This window comes from Miniopterus schreibersii, assembly GCF_964146895.1.
Source record: "Miniopterus schreibersii genome assembly, chromosome: 8".
Classification (NCBI taxonomy): domain Eukaryota; kingdom Metazoa; phylum Chordata; class Mammalia; order Chiroptera; family Miniopteridae; genus Miniopterus; species Miniopterus schreibersii.
The window spans coordinates 11,969,102-11,994,224 of record NC_138109.1 but is presented as its reverse complement, the minus strand read 5'-3'; the positions used below and the strand labels follow the sequence as shown (position 1 = coordinate 11,994,224).

General features: G+C 54.8%; 1 protein-coding gene across 1 annotated transcript in view; it reads left to right on the top strand.

Annotated features, from left to right (window-relative positions):
- IGSF21 (immunoglobin superfamily member 21) overlaps window positions 1–25,123 on the top strand; it is a 197,355-nt gene that overhangs the window by 116,314 nt on the left and 55,918 nt on the right. Inside the window, exon 3 of the mRNA XM_081144302.1 lies at window positions 17,111–17,232. Coding sequence (XP_081000428.1) covers window positions 17,111–17,232 — 122 coding nt within the window. The remainder of the gene's footprint in view (window positions 1–17,110; window positions 17,233–25,123) is intronic.

Sequence of the window (25,123 nt, the reverse complement as noted above, 5' to 3'; positions counted from 1 at the left end):
TCCTTTGAAGATTGCAACTGAAACAAGAGAAAACAGTTCTGAGCTATCCTTCCCACTCGCTTGGCTCTTCCCTCAGAACCATTTTCTTCCCCAGCCCCAGTCTAGGAGAATGGGCAGAGGGTTGGGGGCGCGCTGTGCGTAACTCGAGTTCCCCAAGGCTCTGCCAACACTGCATGAGCTTCAGTCTTCGCCAGGGCAGCTGGTGCAGTAGGGCACCTTGTGTACCATAATTCAAATAGAGGTTAGCTCAGGCTGGCACATACTCAGTGCCACAGAGGCAGAGCCCTGAACCAACCCCCCAGGCTTCTCAGTGCCCGCCACTGACTGGAGACCACATTTCTGACCATGATCATGGAGATGACAACGTCGGCTGCCCTAGAAACAGGCCAGGCTCAGAGGCAACGGGCTTCCTGCCCTCCCAGCAGGCCTCACCCCCGGAGCGGGTGATCTTCAGGCTCTTTCATATCAGCGTCTATCAAAGATTCAAGGGAAAAATACCTACCCAAACCAGAGCCATTGAAACTGCCCATCACTGCTCCCCACTCGCAGGCCGTGTGTGTAATTTGATGCACTGGTAGCGTTTCTGCAAATTACACACCTTTCTCCCCAGCAAAGCCGCACCTTTGGCTTCTGGCACATTCACCTGGCTGTGCGAGTGATTTCAGGCCTCAGTTAGCGGGCCGGTGAGGCATGGGGGGGAAGCAGGGATGGAGTCGGCTTTGGAGAGCAGGCCCAAGAGAAACTAAAATGTGATGACAAGGGAGTCCTAACAGCCCACTGAGCTCAGAGAGATCACTCCTCTTCCCCACCTCGGCTAAAGACAGAGGATGGGCTTCCAGGGACTCTCTACAAAGCATCACCTAACTGTTGCTTACATGCCTCTGATGCTGAGGAGCTCACCACCCACTCCATCTCTGGGTATCTCTGAGTTATCTTGATACTGATGGAACCTGCCACCCCATAACTTCCACCTATTAGCTCTCTATCTGTTTCATGGGTGACATAGAATTAGGGTGACTTACTCATCTGAGTTTGGCCAGGACTTCCCCAGGTTGAGCTGGTTAGGAAGGCTAACTTCCGGTTTGCCTGGAACTGACCAGGTACTAAAAGCAGAAGTCCTACACCCTGGTAGCCCCCTCAGTCCCAAGCAGATCTGGACAGTGCGTCACCGTACATAGAAAAAGCCCGCGTCCACTTTTCCTCTACCCCTGACCACCTTTCTGAGGCTTGAAGGCAGTCCCAGTGCCGCAGGCACCCCAGGGAGGCGGTGGTCATCCGGTCGCCACGGTGGCTGGGCTGGCCTTCAGCAGGAGCAGCGCGGTGAAAGGACGGCTGTCCCTGGTTCAGACCCACCCGTGCTACCTCTGAGCTGAGGGCCCGCCACTCTCCACCTTGCTCATGGGCCCTGCCTTCCAGCCGCGTCTTTCTTCCCTCGCGTAACCAGCTCGGTTCCATCTCAGGGCCTTTGCTGCTGCTCCGACCTCCGCGCAGCATCGTCTCCCTCCAGCCTCCCCAGAGCCGTTCAGGTTTCCCAGTAGCCTTCTCTGTCCCTTCACGGAGTCCCCAGGTCAATTTCCAGCCCCTCACACCCTGGCTTGTTTGCCTCTTAGCAATGGTCGCCACGCACGGTCACCTTGCTGTTTGATTTTCTAAGTTCGGCGTGTGTGAGTGACTGTCTCTCGGAGCCATGCGTGCTCCCCCGGAGCAGGCCAGCTCTCTTATGAAGGTGCTTGTGCAAAGCTGTAACTTGACTGCATCATCATTTCATCTTTGCCAGCACCTTGGGGAGGCAGCAGGATACCCGTTTACAGGCGAGAAGACTGAGGCTCATGGAGTCCATGAGGGATCTAAGTCCCTCAGTGAGCCTGTGGCCCAGCTGGGATTTGGGTCCAAGACTGTCTGACTCCAAAGCCCACTTTCTTCTCTTTTTCTTTTAGTAATCACCCTGCCAGGGAAATCATTGCTCTCTGGGGACAAGAAAACAAAATACAGCTAGATCTATTATGAAAAGCAAATGGGATTTTTGTTGTTGTTGCAATAGCACCAAGTGTCGTTCAAAGCCAGGTAAAGATTTTTTTTTTTAATATGCTGGGTGATGTTTATTGGACAGTTTTCTTGTAATAGAACCCAACACCAGCTTCTTCAATTTTCTCTCTCCCAGAGGAACGAAACCAGTCCTCCTGCTGACCCAGTGGGGAGTGGGAACATCTACACATGCTTCCTTGGACCCATGATACCAGTGCCTGGGTCACCTCTGTGGCTGTGTTAGGAAACCAGTGTGGTGTGTAAGTCTAACTCCTGGATGTGGCTGAAATGAGCCTGGGCTGGGGGTTAGAATTTCAGCTCTGTCACTAGTCTGCTGCTGTGTGTCTTAGGGCAAGTTGCTCAACCTCTCTGGTAATCAGAAATGATTCAGGGGCCCAAGCGGCCCAACCAGAAGGAAAGAATTGTATGTGGCCATGCATTTGCGTATTGGTCCGCTCATTTCAGGTTATTATGCTAGGATTGGGGATATATAGCATTGAACAAAATGGTCCCAGCCCCGCTCTTCTATAGTGTATGGCCTGGTGCTCCCACCATCTTTACCCCAAAGCCCCATTAAGGCTGCAGCCACACCTTCTTGCTCACCACTGTAGCCCTCGTGCTTAGCACAAAGCTCGTCTCTTAGCTCGGGCTCCATAAATAAGTACGTACAGGTGCTTGGGGGGGGGGGGGGCAGAAGAGCAGCAGCGGAGTGCTCCTTGGAGATGTCAGGAAAAGCTTTTGAGCTGAGTCATAAAGAATTAATCAGAATCAGGAGAGGAGGGGTTTACAATCTGGCCCTCCATCTGTTTTTGCAAATAAAGTTTTATTAGAACACAGCCATGTTTATTGGTTTATAGATGGTCTGTGATTGCTTTCACACTCTAACAGCAGAGTTGCTTAGTTGCCAGAGAGTCTGTACAGCCTGCAAATCCTAAAATACTTACTATCAGAGAAAATTTGCTGGGTCCTGATCAAGACAAAGGAATCAGACCAAGGGAAGGCCCAGAGGCCTGCTGCCTGCTTGGCAATAGGATCAGCTGCCTAATTTGTGTGGGTGAAAATGTGGGGTCCTTCCTTCAAAAATGATTACAAGTTTTAAATTTCAAGATGGCAACAGCAAAGCATTTAACCAAATGTGGGGCCTAAGCACAGGACCCCCGTATGGCCGCTCAGGCGGCTCGCTGAGGGGAAGCCAGCCTGGCGGGAGTCACGCTTTTCCCCGGGAAACTGCCCTGGGAACAGAGCTATGGGGGGAAAGCTCCACCTGGGCTCTGTGTTAGGGCTCAGCATCCCCAAGCCCCAAGTCAAACTTCTTAGGAGGACCAGTCTCAGGACCTACTCCCTAGGCCAAGGGGATAGAGGACCAGCCTCCCTTTCTCAGCTCCCCTGCACCCCAATTCTCGGAGCCTGGCTCTGATGAAGCAGCAGTAAAGGGCCCAGCTCTCATGCCTGTCAGGTGTGTCTTGTGATCAGACATGAGGCAGCCATGGGAAGAAACGTGGCAGCTGAGTGGGAATCTCGCCCTGACGCTGCTCTTTTCCAAGTGCTCATCGGGAACTATCTAAGAGGAATTCTGGGGGAGAGACCTCGCTTCGCTCAGCTATGGGACAAGCAGACAAGGAACAGTGTCTAACGGAAACCTCCTAAGCTAGGTGACCACTCAAACCCAGCCCCCTGGGTTCCTAAAGTCCATGCCATCTGTCCCTCGGGGAACATCTTCTCCACATGGGTGGCATCAATGGCCTTCCTTGCCCCGTGGCTCCCAGTTGTATTTGGCTGGTTCCCAAGGCACCTGCAGGAGATGGGAGGGCAGGTGGCAGTGAGGTCAGGGTCTTCATTCTCCATCTCCTCTGCGGGGTCCCCGGGTCCCTGTGCTGAAGCTCTCCTTGGGCAGCAGTCTCCTTAACTGGCTGCTCTCTCTCTCTCTCCTGTGCCCCTTCGCCCTCTGCTCCTTAGAAAAGCAACAACTCCCTCTGGCCCCTGCCCCAGGTGCCACCCATGCCTTCTTGGGGTCCTCAGCCCAGCTCACACTTGTGGAAATAATCCTCGTGTTGAGTGAGGTCCCTTCTCTTACCCACTCTGCATGGGCCACCTGCTCCCTGCTGCGCCCTGCCTGACCCAGCCAGCTCCCCCTGCCCGCATGGGGCTCCAGTCAAAGAGAGGGGTTCGCGGCCGGATAGCGGCGGCACCGGGACTCCGTGTGCGTGCGGGGGGTGCAGACCTGCGCTCCTCCACAAGAGGCTGAACACACGGCTCCACTGATGGCCGTGTACAGCCCTCTCTGCAAATGCAGTGGCTCAGACTACAGCTATCTTATTATATGGCGCGATTAAGTGGCCAGGAATTCAAGCAGGGCTCAGCTGGGGGATGCTCGTGCCTCAGGCAGTGTCAACTGGGGTCACTGGTCGGATTCGGTTGGCATCTGGTGTGATCTGCAGGGTGGAGGCGGCTTTCTGCATGTGCAGGCGGGGCTGGAAGGCGGGGCCCTAAGAGGACCCCCTCCTTCTCCACGTGGCCTGCTCGGCACCATGGTCAGCAACAGGAACGCCTTCTAGGGCCTGGGACTGGAAACTGGCACCCTTTTGCCACTAAAGCATATTCCACTGGTCAAAGCAGTCGCAGAATGTCTCCGGTTTCAAAGGGGGGGAGCATTGGGCCCCATCTCTCAATGAGGGACTGTTAAAGAATGTGGCACCGTCTTTAATCCATCACACTTTCCTCCCTCCCACGAGCATGCCCGTCTTCATTTGCTCAGAGTTGTGCTCACAAAACCACTGTCTGAGGCCAGACTCGCAGACGCGCTAACTCGATACACAACCTGCATAGCCTCTCTGTCTCAGCAGTGGTCCCCCCGCTTCCCACTGTCTGCCTGAGGCTCACAGTCAGGCTTCTGCCTGGCCCCTAGTTCATGGCCTCGGTGAGGAGGCACAGGGGACAAGTTTAGTCTGATGGTCTCACGCCCTGGGACACAGACACACCCAAATATTCAAGGCTTTTATATGACTCAGCTCTCCCAGTCCTGTTTCTGGAAGGAAAGGTTGTTCCAACAAAGGCTAAGACCTTTCTGAAGGTCCTCAAGCTGAAGCCATCCTGGTGTCAGGGAAGAGCCCTGGACAGGAGACCCAGGAACCTGTGTCCTTGTCACAGCACTGCCCTGTGACCTTGACCGGATCCCTGGCCTCCCTGGCATCGTGCAGGACAAAGGAAAGAGCATGGTTTGAAGTTACACCAAGTTTGAAGCCCAGCTCGGCCACATGTCTCGGACAGGTCACCTCATCACTGTGGCCTTGGTTACCCCTTTTGAAAACTGGGGTCACAATGAGCATCGCCTGGGCTGTTTGAGGGTGAACACGGTGACAGACACAGAGCATTGGTTCCCTGCACATTCTGACTTCCTGTGCCTGCCCGGAGCCTTCGGAGCCCAGCCCCCAGCCCAGGCTGAACCACTCACCGCAGCATCTAGCACAGGTCCTGACACATAGTAGGTATTCAGGCAACACTTGCTTAGTTAAACTGATTCTTTATCGAACAGAGCAGTAGCAAGAAAAATAAAAACATATGTCCATTAAAAAAACTGTGTGCAAGAATGCTCATAGCCGTTGTATGCATCGGAGAGCCAACCTGGAAACTGCCCAGGCATTTATTACCACGAGAGCTGCTGAACAAACTGTGCTATCTCCTTCCAGTGGAATACTACTTAGCTACAAAAAGGAAGGAACTGTGGGCACACACGGCTACACGGGTGGACCCCAAAAATTCTATGCTGGGAGAAAGCCTTCACTAAAAATAAGATGCTGTATGATTCCATGTATATGAAATTCTAGAGCAGAAAAAAAAAAAATAGTGTGAGAAAAATCAGAATAATGCTTGCGTGTAGGAACAAATATTGACTGGGAGGAGGCAGAAGGAACTTTCTGGAGTAATGGTGATTTTCTGCATCATGAAAGGGGGTCGGGTTACACAGGTAAATGCATTTGTCAGAACTCACTGAGCAGTACGTTTGAGATTTGTGCCTCCTGTTGTATGTTTCACCTAAAAATGAGAATCAGACATAAATATTGGCGTCTAATTGGTGACATACATGCTGAAACATCCAGAAGTAAAGTTTGTACTCACGTCTGCAGCTCACTTTGGAATCCATCCGAGAGTTGTGGGTGGGTGGCTGGCTAGAGGGGTGGACAGAGGAGGGGTTTGGGGTGGAATAAGACATGGTCGGATGTCCCTTGTAGGAGCCAGCTGTAAGTCTCCAGGTGCTTTAGAAGTCTTTACGCTTTTCTGTGTGTTTGAAAATGTTGCTAACGAAATGTTGAGGAATAAAACCTGATTCTGTAGGGCTGAGCCAGGGCAGTGGGGGTGACTTGTGCTGGGTCACACGGTCTGCCACAAACGCCGAGAGGAGTTTTCGGGAAAGGGAAAGCGGGATTGTATTCGCCGAGCTGGACCTGGCCTGTGGGCACCTCAGCGAACCCGTCCACCTCTCCAAGACTCTGTGTCCCCATCTGCAAAATGCAGAGAGCATCGTTCAGCGGGGTGGCACCGGGATTAAATGGGAAGCCAGAAGCATTGAGCCGGGATCCTAGGGATCTGGCAGAAAGGAACTTGACTCTTTCGAGCAAGCCTGACCCGCCTCCTCACTGGAACTTCAACTTAAATGTGGCTCTTGGGCGGGGCCTCCTCTGGCCACCTAATCTGCTGTGGCCCCACCTCTGCCATGCATCACTCTATTTTAATTGTCTGCGTGACAGTTTTCCCCATCTGATGCATTTCTTCGATCTTCCTTAATATGATTTATTATCTGTCTAAAATGCAGACTCCAGGAAAAGAGGGACTTTGCCTTCTTCATGGCTTTATCCCTCTCACCTGTCACAGTCTCCGGCACATAGAGGGACACAGTGACTCTTTGTTGGAGGAACGAATAAATGAACAGGGCTGGGTAAGCTCCAGGGTGGCCCCTCAAGTGCAGAATTCTGCCACCCGGAGTGTGCCTGCTGCTAACACCACGGAAGAGCAGGGAGTGAATTTAGAGATCAGCCACCCTCACCCCATTTAACAGATGAGGGAACTGAGGCTCAGAGAGAAAATGCAAATTTCCCAGCATCCACTGCCAGTCAGCAGCTAAGTAGAGATGGAGCCCAGGCCTCCTGCTCCCAGCCCAGTACTCATTTCCTCCAGCAGGCTGCTGGGACCCTTGGTAAAATGCTCATCCCCAGGGGTGGCCACAGTTGGACAGACACGGGCTCCACTGGCCTGGACTGCCCGCGATGCCGTGTGCTAATTTCAGGGGGCAGGATGTGCCAGCCTAGCAATGTCCGCAGGTGGGCCGGCTGGCGCAGGCCGCTGATGGGCCATGTCCCTGGGTCTGCTGGCGGCCGATCCTGCTGACACAGGCCCAATTGTCTGCACAGCCTGCCGAGCGTGGAGGACTGGGCAGATTGGCACAGCGAGGACCCTCCCCGCGGACTGGCAACCCCTCCTGGCTGCATCAGTCAGCCAGACTGGCACAAGCTGGGCATCTGTTCCCATGATGAGCCCTTGCTGGACACAACCTGTCCGCACAGGTGCGCTCCTGATAGGCCGCCTAGGGGGTGCATCGGGACCAAGCGCTGAGCTGGCCACTGCGGGATGTCACAGGAGGTGCCAGGGGCAGGGGATTGGGGCCAGAGCCTTGCACACAGATACACAGACACTGGGCTCAGACGGGGCTCAGCAGGCCCCCGTCCCCACACACACCTGCCCAGCAGGCTCGCAGGATCCACAAATCAATGTGAAGCTCTGAAGGCGGGGCTGGGGAAACGGACCCTTCTCTCATTCCTATGGCCGCTTCCCAAGTCCAGACCTGCTCGCCCCTGGATGCATTATCCACACTGCAGCCAGGGCGGGCTTTCTGACCTCAGTGGGAGCTGTCACTCCTCTGCTCTTGAAGCCTTTGATAGCTTCCCCCTCTCTCCCGTAGAATAATAGCAGTAATAATATCGACTGTGTCATATCTATTGTGCTAAGGATCTTATAAGTAATAATAATAGCACACAATTACAGAGCATCTACTGGATCCCAGGCACTTTTCTGAGCACTTTATGGGGAAAACTACATTCATTCTTCAGCCACCTATGAGGCGGTACTCTTGTCATTGTCGTTCACAGATGGGTAAACCAAGGCAAGGAGCTGTGAAGGGACTTGCTCGAGATCATGAATTAGATCTCAGCCTAGGAGTTTGACACCATCAGGTGTGAAGTATGAGCCCTCCCACCAGGCCCTGCTCCCTCGGCCAGGCTCCAAGTCCCTGCATCCCACACAGCATCCCACAGAACATGTGCTGAGTGCCCGGTCACTCGTCGCCTGAGCCTCTTGCCTTTGCCTTGCTGTTCCCGATGCCTGTGGGCCCTCCTGCCTCCCCTTGTCTGCCCTGCAGACTCTTCCCCATCCTCCAAGGCACAGTGCAGCACACACACATCTTATACCCGCCCCCCAACCCTCAGGTTCTTCCCCAAACATTGAGAACAACACCAAGCATTCTCACCATTACTTTGCTTTACACACACACCCTCATATGCAGCCCAGAAGCATGCAGATTTGTGTACTCACCCCTGCCGGCTCACATACCCCCTGAATGCCGGCCGCTCCAGGGACCTGTGCTCACACCAGTTGCACACATACCTCCTCACACTCGCATAAGCACCTGCCCACATGTGTGGAACCCACAAAGCCAGCAGCCACTCTCCCTGCCCCGGGGCCCTGGCCCTCCCCACACCCCATCCCTGAGCTGCTGTCTACCATCACGCGGTAACCAGATGAGACAAGGCAATTTATGACACCAGCTGTCTCTGTCAAAACCGGATCTCACACACACACGGGGGGAAGCCAATTACTCCAAGCCCGGCCCTGCCAGAACGTGGGACTCACAAGGGAGACAGAACAGGGGTGTCATCCAGCCACCCGGAGAGGTGGGTGGCACCTGGCTCGAGGATTTCCCCCTCTCTCTGTCCTTGGAAATCTGGCTTCTTCCTTCCCTAGACCCCGGGGAGCCTGCCCTACCCCCTCTGTGGCTGCTCCTCTGGCCCAGCTCCCAGACCCAGGGTGGAGAACAGGTGGGCAGGAGGTCTGGGGGAAGTGGTCCAGGGTCACCATGGCAACAAGGAAGACAAGAACGCTGTGCCTGCCCTTCCCCCTGCCCGACAGCCATGGAGAAGCTGCATCACTGTCCCCTATTTCCTCTCTACCTTCATTCCTCTCCCTCCTCCCTGAGCAGGTGGTCTCATGCCCTGCGCCCCTGCCCAGGTTTCCCTCAGCCTAGAGTACCCGGTCCCTTCCCAGCCCCCTACTCAACACTTAATCCAACTCTACTGCCTGAGCCGTTTCCAATCTGGACCTCAGAATCAGACCCGGGTTCAAATCTCCGCTCCTCCACTTCCCAGCTGAGCAGCCTGGGCAAGCGGCAGCCCCCCTCTTTCCCCAACTTTCGCATCTATAAGAAAGATGTTCATTTCTATAAAAATATGGGCCTAGAGTCCCCTACGTAGCAGAACTCTGCTCTAGGACTCAGAGGTACAGCATGGGCTTCAGGTTCTAGCGGAGGAGTTGGGAAACAGCCCCTGCAGAAATTAGGGGAAGTGATGGCGTCTCCTCACTGTTCACTGACTGTGCCCACGGCTGTACTCCTGGAATAAGCGCAGCTTGTGAAAGGAGCTCAGTCAACAAACGGAAGCTCGAATGCATGCATGGCCTGAGCCCCAGCACTGGGGTTGACCTGATCTGAGCAAGGCCCGCGTGAGAGCTAATCTGGTGCCATCTCTGCACCGGGCCTTGGAGGGAGCATCGTCAGCATCTTTGCAGAGTGGCTGGATGGAGACAGGTCTGCTTGGGTCCATTCCTTCATTCTCCGACTCCTCTATTCACTCCACAAACATGCATTAAGGACATACTATGCGCAAGTCCCCATACTAGGCACACGGGGTTGAGTGAGGTGGGGAAGGGGCTTCTAGGAGATGGTGGGGCGGCAGAAGGTCTAGATAAGCTTTTAACACTAACACAATACTAGCAACAGTACTAGAGCAGTAAATTCACATTTTCCAACAGTACTAGAGCAGTAAATTCACATTTTCCAAGATGCTTTCACATATATTTGTTCCTTTTAGTATTTCTAACAGCTCTGGGGCATCCGTTCCATTTTACAGATGGGGAAACTGAGGCACTGAGACAAACAGTGACTTGTCTGAAAACCCATGACCAGGAAGTAGCAGCACCCACAGCAGAATGGAGCCTCCTAACGCTTGCTGTGGTTTTTAGCCAACCTGCGTCACTTGCATTATCTAATTCACTGTCCCTTTACCCCCAACGGCAACCCCATAGGACCCGCCTGAGCTGGGCTTTGAGCCCGGGCCCGCCTGACTCGAGTGCCCGGGCGCCATCCCCCCCATGTCTAATCAGTTCATTGAAACACCCCTGCAAGCCCTCCCCTCGCTGCCCAGCCACAGGCCTCAGCGGCTCCATTTGCGGGGCAGCGGATCCCTTCCCCGCTGGAGAGGACTTGGGGTAATGTAGGCAGGCAATTTAAACAGCTCCGGCAAGAGACACCGGCACTTTCGCTCTCTGCCACTATTACACTTTCCAGCCGCCGCGGAATTGGCCCCTAAGTGGGATATCAAGTTTATTACAGCTATTTCCAATCTGTAATTGGTTTTGTGGAACACAAAGAGAAGGAGCTTGGGGGGTGGGAGAGGTGATTTTCTCCCCCTCTTATTTTTTTTTTTTTACCTCTCCTGGATGATGGCACCCAGGGATGTTGTTGGGGAGGCTGGAGTTGGAGACTTATTTGTTTTTCAAATAACCACCCCGGTGGGCTGGCGGGCTCTGGCGCTGCTGGCTCAACTTCGCCACGCTTTGGTGGCACTACTTGAAAATCAACCTCGCCTGGCTGAAGCCACATCTGCTGGTGGGGGCAGCCAGGGCTCTGGGATGGGGTCCGACAAGGGCGTGGGGCAGCTAGTTGAGCCCTCGTGGGCCAGGCCAGAGGGTGAGTTGCTGCTGCTTCTAAGGGCTGGTTGTTCTAGAATGAGAACACTGTGGACATTGAGGGTAGACATGGCCCTCAGAGGTCACTCTGCCCCAAATCTCCTCATTGAGCATTTAGGGAAACTGAGGCCCAGAGAGGGGAGCAGTGCAGAGACAATCTGTGGGACTTAGGACCCAGGCCTCCGCCTTCTGAGCCCTTTCCACACATTGTAGTGGATCGTTCTGGCTGCATGGCTGAGATGCTCACGGGGGAGGGGGGAGAAACGCCACCCATTCTTGAGCACCTACTATGCACCTGCTGCCTTCATCAGAGTCTGCCCACCTAAACCAGCCTTCCTACTTTGGACCTAAATAAAAATAATACAGTAGTCCCCCCTTATCCAAGACCCCCGGTGGGCACCTGAAACCATGGCAAGTACTGAACCCCATGCATATTGTTTTATTCTATGCATACACACCCATGATAAAGTTTAATTTATCTATTAGGCACAGTAAGAGACTAATGAGAACAACAAATAGTAAAATAGAACAATTACAATAATATACTGAAATAAGTTATGTGAATGTTCTCTCTCTCTCAAAATACCTTATTATATTCTCTGCATAATGGGGAGATGCTGGACAAAGGGGTGATTCACAGCCCAGCTGGGACAGAGCAGGATGGTGAGAGCTTTCATCACACTGCTCAGAACATCCATGTAATTTGAAACGTATGAATTGTTTATTTCTGGAATTTCCCATTTAATATTTTCCGACCGCGGTTGCCCATCGGTAACTGAAACCATGGAAAACAAAACTGCAGATAAGGGAGGACAACTGGAATAGCTCATATGCATCGCCGTTTCCCCTTAAATTACATGAGCTCGTGTTTGCAAACAATCCCCGAGCGCCTGGCCCATAGTAGGCACGCGGCATATGCTCGCTATTTTATTTCCATCGCCGTTATCATGACTGGGTGCCAGGCAGCGCGCTAGGCTCTCCGAGTGTGGGGTCTATGCTGAATTCTCACGCAGGCACCTTACAGGTAGGTGGCACGGTTCCCATTTTGCAGAGGAGGAAACTGAGGCACCGAGACCTCTCCAAGGTCACACAGCTTTAAACCAGACGTGGCAGAGCTGGCACTTGAATCGAAGGCTGTGTGACCCCAAAGCTGCTGCACTTTCCCCACATCTGCACCCTCAGAATGGGCCCCTACTCCTCTCTTTCTAACTAATCCATGCTGAGGGGTCGGCCGCACCATGTACTGCCCACGTGACCTTGGGCCGTTCACCTGCCTCTCTTTGTTCTTGGTTATCTGCAAAATGGGGGTGATGACCCACCTCTCAGGACACTTCATCTATTCACCGACTCTTCTTTCGGCACCGTGTCAGGCACTGGGCTAGGCGCTGGGAGACACAGCTCCTGGAGCTCGCAGTCCGGAGAATCCAAATGACGTAACAGAGGGAGGGCCTGTGCACACCGTCAGGCCCGTGTACACGAGCATAACCATGTGCACGGCCTCTTCTGGTCCAGGCGTGCGCTTTGCATGATTAGGATGCTTTCATTAGCGGATGGCATTCATGCAGGGACCGCTGACAAAGAGCAGCTCAGGTTCAGGCTGGCTCCTCTGGGAGCATCGCTGCGTGGACGGCCTAGGCCACCGTCCCGGCTGGGCCAGGCTGCTCCTACCAGGAAGGCCTAGCCTGGCCGGGGCGCAGGGGAGCAGGTGTCCTGGGCAAGTCTGTCCTGCAGAGCAGGAGGAATGCTTTTTCTGTTCTTCATGGTACCCCCGATGCCTGGCAGGTGGTCAGGACTCAACTTATTCATGCATTGGTTCGTTCAACAGATATTTATTGAGTGAGTATCATGTGCCAACTCTGGGGACAGGTGAAGACCCTGCCCTCGTGACTCTTATGTTCTAGGAGCAGCTCACATTCAAGAGTCTGCTTGATTCAACAGAAATCTTTTGACTGAATGAACACATTAGTGTATCTTCCTCTGGGGGAGAGAAGACCCATACATCCCGGAGCCTTGTCTTTCGGGGACTGCGCCATGTCTGCCCCACCAGCTTGCCCTCCTCCGTCTACCCTGACCTCGTGGTCATGCCCCTCTATGGCACTGGAGACGGGTGTCTCGGAGGCCCTGGGATCAAACTGCCTCCAGGAACTTGCTCAGAGCATCCTCCAGCTTCCTCTCTCAGCTGATACAACGACTACCAGCAGGTTCCTGGGCCTCCACTTTCCCTCCACTCACTCCCTGCACACACATACTCAGCCTTCCAGTCCTCCGTTGCCCACACTGGCTTCAGGCCCTTCCACTTGCGTCCCTCCCAGGTATGGGCCCCCTTCTTTCATTTGCTGATGTTCTGCATCCTCTGGCTTTTCAGTAAAAGATATTCTGCCCTGGAGCCCCAGCCCTGGAGGGTGGGAAGGGACACAGAAAAAGAGGTGGCATGGGTAAAAATAGCTGCCTGCTCTCATCTCATTTAATCCTCACAAGGAGGTAGGTCCCAATATCTCCATGTTACTGATGAGGAAACTGAGACTCAGAGAGGTGAAATGACTTGCTCAAGAGCACAAAGTTAGTAACAGAAATAAAAAGTTTTGTTACTGGGGGTGGAGGAAATCAGTCTTGCTTCTTGCTCCAAAAGCCTCCTCCTCCAGGAAGCCTTCTGTGATCTCCCCTCCCTCCAAAAGAATTCCCAGCTTCCCCAAGGGCATCAGATAACACTTGCAGATACCTATTGCTGCAGCCACAGTCCTCCTGACTCTGGTCTCTCAGTTCACTGTGGGCCATGTAGGCTGTGCCAGCTTGGGCTCATGGTGGCCTAAGACCATGTCTGAAACTCTTTCTCTCTTGTGGGGCCTAGAACTGTGCCAACATCTCTTAGGCCTGGGAAGTGTTTCCAGAATTAAAGGGAAGGTGTCTTCCAGCATTTCCTCAGCCTACCACTACACCCTCTGCCGCGGCCTATGATAGCCCCCACCCCTGCCCAGCTTCTGTCTGGTCGAGGGGCTCTAGGACCTGCAGAATAACCTCCCTGCAAATAGCCCCTCGCCCCCTGGCCTGGACCCACCCAGAGTGAACTCCGAGGCTGTCCCTTCGCTGTTCCTTCTCTGAGGCAGAGGGAGGTCCGAGAGCCACCACAGAGAACTGGGATGGTGGATGTTACAGCTGGGATGGAGTGAAATGCTCGTCTCCACTCCCAAGACCAGTTAACAGAAGCGGTTATTTACTCTTTGGGCTGACAGTGAAGCCCAGACACGGCCCCAGAGAAAAAGATGTAAATAAACCAAAGGAAAACTAGGCGTGTCCTTGAAACCCCCCTGTCCCTCGGCCCGAAGCACGATTTATGACTCAGATAATTCTACAGTGCTCTGTCTGGGGTGCGTGGGCATGTGTGTGTGCGTGTGGCGTGTGGGTGTATTTTCCTTGTAATAAAACCCTCAGTCCGGAGAATAAATTCAAGCAGACAGTTTTACCGACAGATTTTTTCTCTCCTTTGTATAATAATAATAAAAATACAAAGGAGTGAAATTTGGGCTTGAGACGATAAGGGCTGCCGAATTTTAGGAGAGTGGGTCAGCTGGTCAGGACGCCTCCCACCATCAGGAGGGCCTGGCGGCGGTGAGTCAGTTCATTCACAGCCCTTCTCGCCTACTGGGTGGGATGTGAACTCCGGTCTGGGGGGCCCTGGCTTTGCCAAGCCCAATGTGGGCCTCAGTTTCTTCAGCTGCAAAATGGGAAGATTGTTGTCTATTGTCCTCACTTTCAGGGGCATTGTGGGTCCGCACAAAGCGCTGGGCTTAGAGCGGGTCTCTTGCCTCGCACTGCTGATGTTTGGGGCCAGGTAATCCTTCGGGAGGCTGTTCTGTACATCATAGACTGGTTATAGCACCCCTGGCCTCCACTGCTAGATGCCAGTTCCTCCCCTCTCCAGTTGTGACGACCGAAACCAGCTCCAGGCGTTGCCAAACGTCCCCCAGTTGAAGGCCCTGGTTTAAGCACACTTGCCTCCCCCTTCCTTCCTCTCCTCCTGTCCCCTGCGTGGGCAGCTGGCCCCCAGGATGCAGAAGAGGGTGAGAGGACGTGGTGCCCTGCTTCCCGACCACATGCATGCAGTCAAGAAAGTCCCCAAAGGGAACACAAGTGGGGTGTGTGAGGAAGAGACAGTGCTGTGAGCTTAGCGAGGGCTAAAAAGAAACTTCAATGGAAGTCCCACCGATGATCCCCCTTAGGGCCCCGGAGCTTGTGAAGGTGCCGTCAGTCTAACCTTGCATTCTAGGGAGGGTGCCGCACACCAATGTGGCCCGAGCCCGGAACACAGCTGGTGCTCAATAAATGCTGGCTGGATTGCGTTGCCTCTGTCTAAACCAGGAGCAACGCACCTAGGCCGGACAGATGTGGCCCAAGTCACCTTGGGTCCAGATGTGCCCAGAGGAGCCCGGCTGCACCCAGGCCAGTCCTCCCTGGAGGGCAACAGATCCGAGCTCAGTGCCCAGCAAAGGCGGGTGGGGGAAACGGCTTTCAGTGTCCCCCCACCCCGGCCCCTTGGGGAAAGCCCGTCCCTGGCCACCGCCCTGCCAGCCCCCTCTCCTGCCTCCACAGCAGAGCCGCATGGAGTTAATTCCACTTCTCCAGGCCCAGGCATGAGGCCTCCGTCGCAGGCTGTTAGCCCGGAGCCCAGCTGAGTGGCGAGAGGCTGCAAGCTTTCAGTCTATAATAGAGTTGCTGAGACAAGCGGAAAACTGCAGCCGAGTAAACAGATAAATAATTGAAACAGTGACAACACATACCTTGCTGCTTTGTGGAGTAACACTTTCATTAGCAGGAGGCAGAGCAGACCTGGGGATGCGGGCAGTGGGGGTGCAGGCGGGTGGCGGCAGCCGGGAGCCCGGGACACTTGGGTCCCGCTTTTCATCAGCTGTGAACAGCTGGGCACCTGAGCAGCTTTGTCTTCCAGCTCCGGCTTTATTATCACCTCCCGGGTCCCCTGACTTCCCTGAGCCTTCGTGTTCATAGGTGAAATGGGGACCTCCTGGCCTGTCCCAGTGGCAGCCAGGGGAGAGTGAGTCCGCCACAGGGCCCCCTTCTCCCCACTCCCCATGTCAGTAGACTGGGTTCTCCTCAGCCTTCCCCCAAGTCCCCTGGCTCCAGACGTGCCCCTTCAGTCAGTCCTCACCCGAAACTAAAGCCAGAGGGAGAGCCCGACACCCCGCAGCCCGCTGCCTTCCCGGGTGCTGGGCTCCTTCGCCTCCCCAATCGATCGGGCACACGGGTCCCGCCCCGGTGCCTCTCGCTCCACCACCTTGCTGCCCAGGCACCCTGAACAGTCCACGTTCACTGTCCTTTCCCGCCCCAAGGCCTTTGCTCCTGCCGTCCCCTCCGCCTGGAAGCACTCCCACCATTTCCCAGGCTGTTTTCTACTCTCCCTTTAGAAGACAACTTAAGTATCTCTTGCTCCAAGAAGGCCCCTATGGCTACCCTATCCCAGCTTGGGGCTGCCCCTCCTCTGTGCTCCCCTGTCATCCTGGGCCCACCCCTTGCAGGATTCATCAGAAATTATTGTAATGTAGCTTGCTTGTCTCCCCATGAGATCTTTGCTTCAGTGGCCGCCCCTGGCCCCCAGTCCCCGTCTTCTCTTTCTGTCCAGCCTGCTCCCTTGCTCTGTCTCTTCTCAGGCAGGGGCGGCTTTGGCTGATTCTGCAAAACACATTCACACTCTCTGGCTCTGTGTGCAGCTCCCGGAGCTTAACTTGTCCTTTCTGCAAGGCTGACCGGGGGGACCGCAGAAGTGGGAGCCCCTGGTGCAACGGAGAGAGACAGAGAGAAGAGCCGGCTCTGCTCCTCCTTAGCTGTGGGACCTCAGGAAGCCACTTCACTGCAGAGCCTCGGTCTGCACATCAATAAAATGGGGATGCCCTGGGAGGGTTCCAGTGACAGCTTGACACCCACCAGAGGCGTCTCCAGGGGCAGCGGGGCAGTGGGCGTCCTGGCCTTTCATCTCCCCGGGTCCGGGGGCCCGCCCTCCGCCTGGAGGAAAGGCGCGGCCCACACCAGCCCGCGCTCACCTGCGGCTGCTTCTGCTCTGTTGCAGGTGATGGACGGCGGCACCATCAAGCAGAAGATCTTTACCTTCGATGCCATGTTCTCCACCAACTACTCACACATGGAAAACTACCGCAAGAGAGAGGACCTGGTATACCAGTCCACCGTGAGGTGAGGGGCGGCGGGGCGGGGACCGGGAGGCCACCTCTCCAGCCCTTTTCATCCATCCCACAGTGTCCTGGGGGAGAGGATCTCAGGGTCACCCTCTCTGGTGAGCTTGGAAGGCGGAGCTGAGGACTCTGCTCAGAAGCAGGGCCCATTCCTGAAGGGAAGGAGTGAGAAGGGGCCAAGTCCAAGCTCTGCCACATGGAGCAGACCCCTGACACTGGCCTCCCCAGCCAGCTCCTTCAGCAGCCCTGCAAGGTGGGTTTTCCAAATCCTGTTTCCAAGTGAGGACACTGAGGTCCAGAGAGGGTGAGCGATGTGCCCGAAGTCACACAGCGAGGAACACCAGAGTTGGAGTGTGAACCAGCTCTGCCTGGCTCAGAAGCCCAGGTGACACCCTCTGTGGGCTCCAAGGCCATAGGGCCCCAAACGAGGCAGGGAAAACGGACCCTAAATCCAATCCCAGTCCCAATCCCATTTTATTCCTCTGACTTTTACACTCACTGGACCCTCTTTCCAGGGAGCCTATCTCTTCTTTGGTCTCCTCATCTGCCTTCAGAACCCAACTCAGGTTCTTCTGTGGATGCTTTCTTTAGACACCCCTCACCCCAGCAGAACTGGTCTCCCCCAAAGCCTATGGCTGCCACCCCTCCAGTACCCACCCCCCCACAAGAGGGCGACCTCACCACGTTAACGAAGGTTAGCTTCACACAGGTGCCAAACGTGCACAGCTTTGCGCGCGTGGACATGCACACACGCACACACATACACACGCACACACATATACACGCACACACACGCACGTGCACACACACACACGCACGTGCATGCTCCTTCACTCTACACAGCCAACTGCTCTGCCCGGTGGAGAAAGTCCAGTCTGCCCCGAAGCTGGAGGATGACGGGCTATGCTGGGCACGCGGGGAGACACTGCAGCAGACCCAGCGGGGTGCACTGTGCTTCGTGGGGTGCCGGTCACGTTCCCCATAGTGCCTTGTGCCTGACCTTCAGGAGGATAAGGTCCCACTCTCTGCACACGCGTCGGTTCTTCTTTCCGTGACCTCGAGCATCAGAAGACCACGCAGGTGCTCCCCCTCGCCCAGTACCCCCAGCTCTCAGCACAATGCCTGGCGCACAGCAGGTGCTCAGCGAAATTTGCAAATCGACTGGATGAGCCTGGGTTTGCTCCTTGGCCTTTTGGGCCTCACTTTCCCCATAAGTAAAATGAGAAAATGGGACAAGAAGATTTCAAAGGGCACATCCAGCTGGCACAGGCACTCTGGCAGATGGCCCTTCCCTGGCCTCTTCTGTAAGACTGGGAGGTGGGTGTGCTCCCCCGGAGGACCTTTCTGGGTCCCCTTCCTCTCTGGGCCTTGTGCCAGGAGTCAGACGCCGCCACTAGCTGGGGGAATCTGGTGAGACCGTGATGCAAAGGGGCTCCGAGGGGCGCTGATGTGCCTTCATGCGTATATTTATGATTTCTCCTGCACCACTTCCAAAGAGGATTTGGGCGCCTTAAAATAGTAAAGCACACCTAGGACCAGCCGGTGGCAATCAAGAGGAAAACGGAGGCAAAAACTCATTTTGGAGATGAAAGTAACTATTCTGGGAACCACAGGTGATTCTATATCAAGTGAGCATTCAAATCACCCGCAAGCTTCCAGAAGCCGAGCCCTGTAGCCAGCCCCTGCATGATGACCACGGTCTCTTAGAAGCTCCCGCTCCCCAGGCCCCAGCCCTCCCCATCATTTCCAGTGCCCCGCCCCTGCCGCAGGTATGGTCTCTGGGGTGACTCCTTGGCTCTGGTTCCTAAACCAGGAAGGAAACCCGGAGGCCACCAGAACACCCCTAGCCCCCCTCCTGTGCTCGCTGGAGCATCCAGGACACAGCCCTGGTGCCTGAAGACCTGGTTCAGATCCCAGCTCAGCCACTTCCTGCTGAGTGACCTTGGACAAGGGCCTTACCCTCTCTGTGTCGTTTTCTCAGCAAGCTTACTTAATATGACCAGCTGCATACACTGTGGGATTTAAGTGAGATTATGTCCGATGGCCCGAGGGCAAGTCCTGGCTCCTTCACCCCCTGGCTTTAGTGTAATCTTGGGTGGCGACTGTGCCTGTGCTTCCGGTCTCGGGGTTGGGGGGGGATGACAACAGTAAGTTAAGTGCAGACACTGAGGATCTAATGAGTTAATTCAGGTAAAGTGCCACCACAGTCCCTGAGCAGTGCGTTTGCTGTTATTACCCAGAAAAATCCCTCCTCCCTCACGGTAAAAAAACACACGTCACCTTCTTCTGAATCTCGTAGCCTTCTTTTTCACCCTCTTTCTCCTTACACACATCCTTTGCATCGTCACAAACAGCCTCGTGAACACAGCAGGTATTATTATTATTATTTCCTACAGTCCTGGTTTTTCGGATAAGATCAGACTCCAGCAGGGTCAAGAGGCTTGCTGCCCCAGGGTCCCCAGCTGGAACGACATGGAGTTGGTCAGACCTGACCCACCTCATCCATGTGAGACCCAGAGAGGGGAGGAGACTCGCCCACGGTCACACAGCAGTGCTGACTTGCGGCCGGTGCTCTTCTTCCTGAGCCTGGGTTCGAGTGCCGGTCTCTCAGTGCAGAGAGCATGGCGGGGGGGCGCACCGGGAGGAGGCCTGGGCGGAAGGGAAGAGGGGAGCAGACCTTCCCGGAGTCTATCTAATCCGATCACACCAACCCCCCCAGGGGCAGCCTTGCTGGAAGAGGCTGCTTCTGAGGCTGCAGGGCCCCATTAGGGCTGGCGGCAGGGCTGGGGACTCCACATTTACATATAAATGAAGATATTTACAAATTAATGCATATCAACTAGAGAGAGTCCGGGCTCCACAGCCGTCTCAGCCACTTCCTCTTCTGCTGGGGAAAAGGGGGAGAGAGGAGGCCTCGGAGATGGCCAGGCCCTGGCAGGGAGCGGTTCCTGGGCAGCCGAGAGGAGCCCTGGGGACTCCCAGAGCTTTTCCCCCCATTGGTGGGGCTCCGGGAGGGATGGGGGTCCGGTGGGGTGGCAGGGCTCCTGCCCCTGCAGGGGAGGGCACAAGTGTGGCACACCTTGGGCAGGTCACTGCCCCTCCCAGAACCCCAGAGGCCCCATCTGTCCATGGCCTTTCTAGTTTGAGCCTCGGAACCCAAAACTCCCAGTTTGAAATTGGCAATAATTTATTCCTTCAAAGGGTATTTAATTGAGCACCTCGAGGACCCTGGTGCCATGCAGGGTGCCGTGATCCAGAGGTACAAGGAAAGCAGGCTCTGTACTCTCCTAGGGACACAGGCAGTAATCTAGGAAAGCAAGACGTAAATAAATGTGCCAGGACAGGTTCCACTGAGAATAACCTGCGTGACGCCCCTGCATCGGCAGCCTCCCCTTCCAGCTCCCCGGACGCCCCCCACATACACCACTCACTCAGAACCCTGCTCTCAGGGTCTGCTTCCCAGGGGCCTCCTAAGTGGGGAGGAATGATAGGGGCGACAGTCCCGCCAGCTGGCCGCCTGCACACCGGCTGTTGTCCACACCTGCCTTCAAACACACACACACACACACACACACACACACACACACACGCTGTGCCTTCCATTTCCCAAAGTCCTCTGCAGTCCCTTGTCCCATTCCATCCACTCAGGGTGTCATGAGGAGCACTGGGCAGTAATTTGGCTGTGTGGGAAATCTAGGCTCCTGCCCCTCCCACACTTTGCCCACCTTTTCTTTTCTTTTCTTTTCTTTTCTTTTCTTTTCTTTTCTTTTCTTTTCTTTTCTTTCTTTTCTTTTCTTTTCTTTTCTTTTCTTTTTTTTTTTTTTTTTTTTTGCCAAGGCCCTACTCATCCTTCCAGGCTCAGCTTAAATGGCGCCTCCTCCAGGAAGCCCATCCTAACTGCCCACACTGATCAGATACCCGCGTATATGTCCCCTTTGTATGCTTACTGCCCTGACACTAGGTGTTCGTAGTCTGCCTCCCCGACTAGACGGGAAGTCCTGTGAGGACAAGGACTGGGTCTGATGTCTTCCCCACTGTCTCCCCAGTCCCCAGCCTGGCACCGCCGCTCCCCCCCAACACACACACACACATACACTCTCTGAGTGATTTGTAAATATTCGTGGGGTGGATGAGTTGGGGGGGAAGCTGTGGTGCTAGATGAATCAGGAGGAGCAGGTCAGGCCTCTGAGCTGCCCCCAGCGTTTGAAGCATCCCTTCATCACAGGGAACTGAGCAATTGCTCTGTGTCAGGGACGGTGGTGGAAATAAAATAGTGAACAAGACATAATCAGACCTGCTCTTGTGAGGTTTACGATGTAGCGGGTGAGTAGGGACAGACGATAAAAATCTGTTTAGGGTAATAAGAAAAACTATTTACAGTTGGTGGTGAGTGGGGTGAAGGAAACAGGTCATGTGATGGAGAACCATGAATAATAGGAGGGGTTGCGACGGGAGAGACGCATGAAGCCAGGAGCTGTGGGGTAAACAGAAGCCAGCCAGGCGGGCTGGGGGTAGGAAGGGCCCTAAAGGGTTGGAGGCACAGCAAGTGCAAAGGCCCTGAGGCGAGGAAGAGCTGGCCTGCTCCAGCTGCAGAGGGCCAGCGGGCCAGAGTTCAGGGAGTAAACTGGCTTTTATTCTCAGCGCCCCGGAAGCCACTGTGAGATGTAAATCTTGTAAAAGTCACCCAGGTTGCCGAGTGGTAGGGTGAGTCGGAGGTGTCAGGGCAAGAGGGCAAAGCCCTCCCCGGAGGAGTCCCGGGAGGGGGAAGAGACGCTTCTTCATAGGGCTCAGGACTTAGTTTCCAAACCTGAGAGAGGCTGGCAAGGGGAGCTGGAAGCCCACCTGGGCTGGCAGGGGCCAGGAGGCGAACCAGAGACGGGGGCCTGAGAACCAGCTCTCACGGTTCTCCGGGTCTGGCGGCCGGGCCTGGGAACTTGTGCGCGTGCGCCATCCCCAAAAGCTGACCCGGCTTGGGAACCGCTGGCTGGGGTGGGGTCCAGGGGTTTCGTGGCGCATGTGAGAGCACAGACACATCTTCCTAATTCCTACCGATCGGGGGAGGGACATGTGGGGAAATCGAGGAAATGAAAAAGGAGCCTCGAGGCTCCAGGATGTGGAGAGAAAGGCACTTCCTTTGTTACTTGGAGATGCAGCCGTTCCCGTCTTAGCTCAAAGCGCATATTGAGCGTGTGCGGCAGTGGAGGCCCAGAGCTGGGGGCACAGTACCCCCCCCCCCCCCCCCGGGATGAAGAAGCAGCCCCGGCCTCCACGGAGCTTGCAGCCCCCCCTCCTCCCCCCCCCCAGAAGCTCCTCTAAAGGCGGCTGCGCTGTATCTTTTTTAATCTTAGTAACCCCAGAACCGACTTGGCATTTAGAGAGGAACAATAAATATTTGTGGGATGAAAGGGGAGATAAAACATGGAGATAAATAGCTAACAATTCAAGTAATAAAGTGATAGCTGTCATAGGAAAGATCCCGATATAAGCAGTGATGAATCAGAGGGAGAGACCGGGGAGAGCATGGAGAAGGTGGCATTGGAAGGGGCCCTAGAAACATAAGTGGGTCTTAGACAAAGAGGAGCCGGCAGCAGAGAGTCTGGGAGGAGGGCCTGCGTGTGCGTGTGCGTGTGCGGGTGCGGGTGCGGGTGCGTGTGCGGAGGGGTGGGGGCAGGGGAGGGCTGAAGTCCTGCAGGCAGACAGAGGTTGCAAAGTAGCTGCCCTCTGGAATCTGTTCAAACGAAAAAAAATGTAGCTGGTTTTTAAACAGACACATTAACTGTCTGGTCCAAAGAGCTGAGAGGTTTGTTTCCCTTTGAAAAGTTAAATGTCCCTTCTGAGTCCCATCCATTAGCGGGCAGGGCAAACTCTTTCTTTGCTGTCGGTACAAAGAAATACGCCGTCCGACCCTTGTTGGTTTCAAAGCCTGAATTTCGTAGCTCCCTGCTCCCTCTTTATATCGTCACAAACCATACGTCTCTTTTCTCCAAGATGCACATACCAAGCGCTGCTCGCACATGAAACTGCCGTTCATTTCTCCATTCATTCGACACTCAGCACATGCATGTTGAATACATGCTATGTGCCGGGCTTGCGCTAGGCGCTTGTGCAGGCCCCGTCCACAGGGAACTGTCACGGTTACGCCAGGTCCGTGACCCACTGCAGGCCCTTTCTTCTCCCCCCCACCCAGAAACCATCCAGGAATGCAAGATTGTAAGGACCCCTTTTCAGCACTTTACTCATAACAGACTGTCCGTCGCATCAGAATTGAACACCCCAGGTCTCCTACCCCACTTGGGAGCCCAGTCCCCATCTCAAACCCTGGGATACCTTAGGAGCGAGGGCTGCAGCCCCTCCGAGCCACTAGGGGAATTTTCCTTCCCTCTCAGGAGAGGCTGCAAGTTAGTTCCCCGGGCTACGAGCCACCCTCCCTTGGTGTCTCCATCTCTACACCGCAGGACAGTCCCCAAACCACCTGCATTAGGATCACCTTAGAAGTTGCTTAAAAATACCAATTTCTAGGCTCCACCAAGTCGGAATTTGATGCAATTGGTCTGGAGCAGGGCCTAGAAAAATCAGTCTTTTAAAAAGTCTTCCAGGTAAAGATGTTGGCAGTGAGATTTGGAAAGCTCTGCTCACACAACACCTTCCATCTGTTCCGATGTGCAGATTTGGTCCAAAGAACTCAGCGGAAAGCTGCGAGGCACAGATAATTCTAGTTGCTGCTGGCAGCCGGTGTCTGACAGGCAGGCGATTGTCCTAACCCAGCCCCCCTAGGGCCAGACCCATTTGGGTGGAAGATGAACAGCTGGACCAGCCAATGACCTCCCAATCCAGAGTGACCTCACGGGTACCGACCAATCCCTGAGCCTGGGCCGCTCCCCATGCCCAACTACCACTAGTTATCAGAAGAAAATACGGCTGATGTATCAGGCCCCGTGCTGAGATTCTCAGGACTTGAGTGAGGGCATGGCTGGAGGCGGGGGCCCCAGAAGCAAGGTGCTCTTTCTGCACCTCCCTGGCCAAGGCTTTTCCCCCAAAGTCGGAGTGTGCCCATGCTTCCCGAGCCAGAGGTCTTGCCTGACCCCATCTGGGCCTCCCACCCCCGAGTACCCCTTAGGGAATGTTAGGGAATGCAGAGTTACTGGGCCCACTCTGTGTCAGGCCTGCAGGCAGCGCTCTGCAGAGACCACCAGAATCCACTCCCAGCCTTCCTCCCTGGGGCTTGTCTATCAGGACAGGGACCCTCCCTTCTTTATCTCTGGGTCCTCAGTGCCTGGCACAGGGCCTGGAATAGAAGCCCAGGGCCTCGGTAAAGGTTTGTTGAATCAATAGGCTGACAGGTTATCCAAATGTGGAATTACCATTCCAAACAGTCAGCAAATCTCTTTCCCATCCATCATCTGGTTTAACCCTCACAGCCATCGGTGGAGTGCAGATCTCAGACCCATCAAACCCAGTTGTACGGCTGACGACATGGAAGAACAGAGACCTGCACACAGTTTGCACACGGTGAAGCCTGGGTTCATCCCCATGGGCTGCTGGAGCATATTGGGTCATTCAACAGTCATTGAATGCACACCCCATGCCAAGACCAGCACCAGGCCCTGGAGACTCAGGTGATAGTGAGGGTTTGTGACCTTGTGTCCCCATCCCTATATGCACATCTGTGCACATGAACACACACACACACACACACAGTAGATTCCTGACCTGAGACGCTTGGTGCCTCCAGGTAGAAAGTTGCCAGAGTCAGTCATCACCTTAAAAGTAGCCACCACCTGGCAGTCCCAGGCCCCTGGATGCTCTGGCCAGGCGACCAGGCGATGTCCAATCCTGGCTCCAGAAGTGGGGCCCTAGGAGCCTCTGCCACCTCAGCTGGCAGCATTAATTCC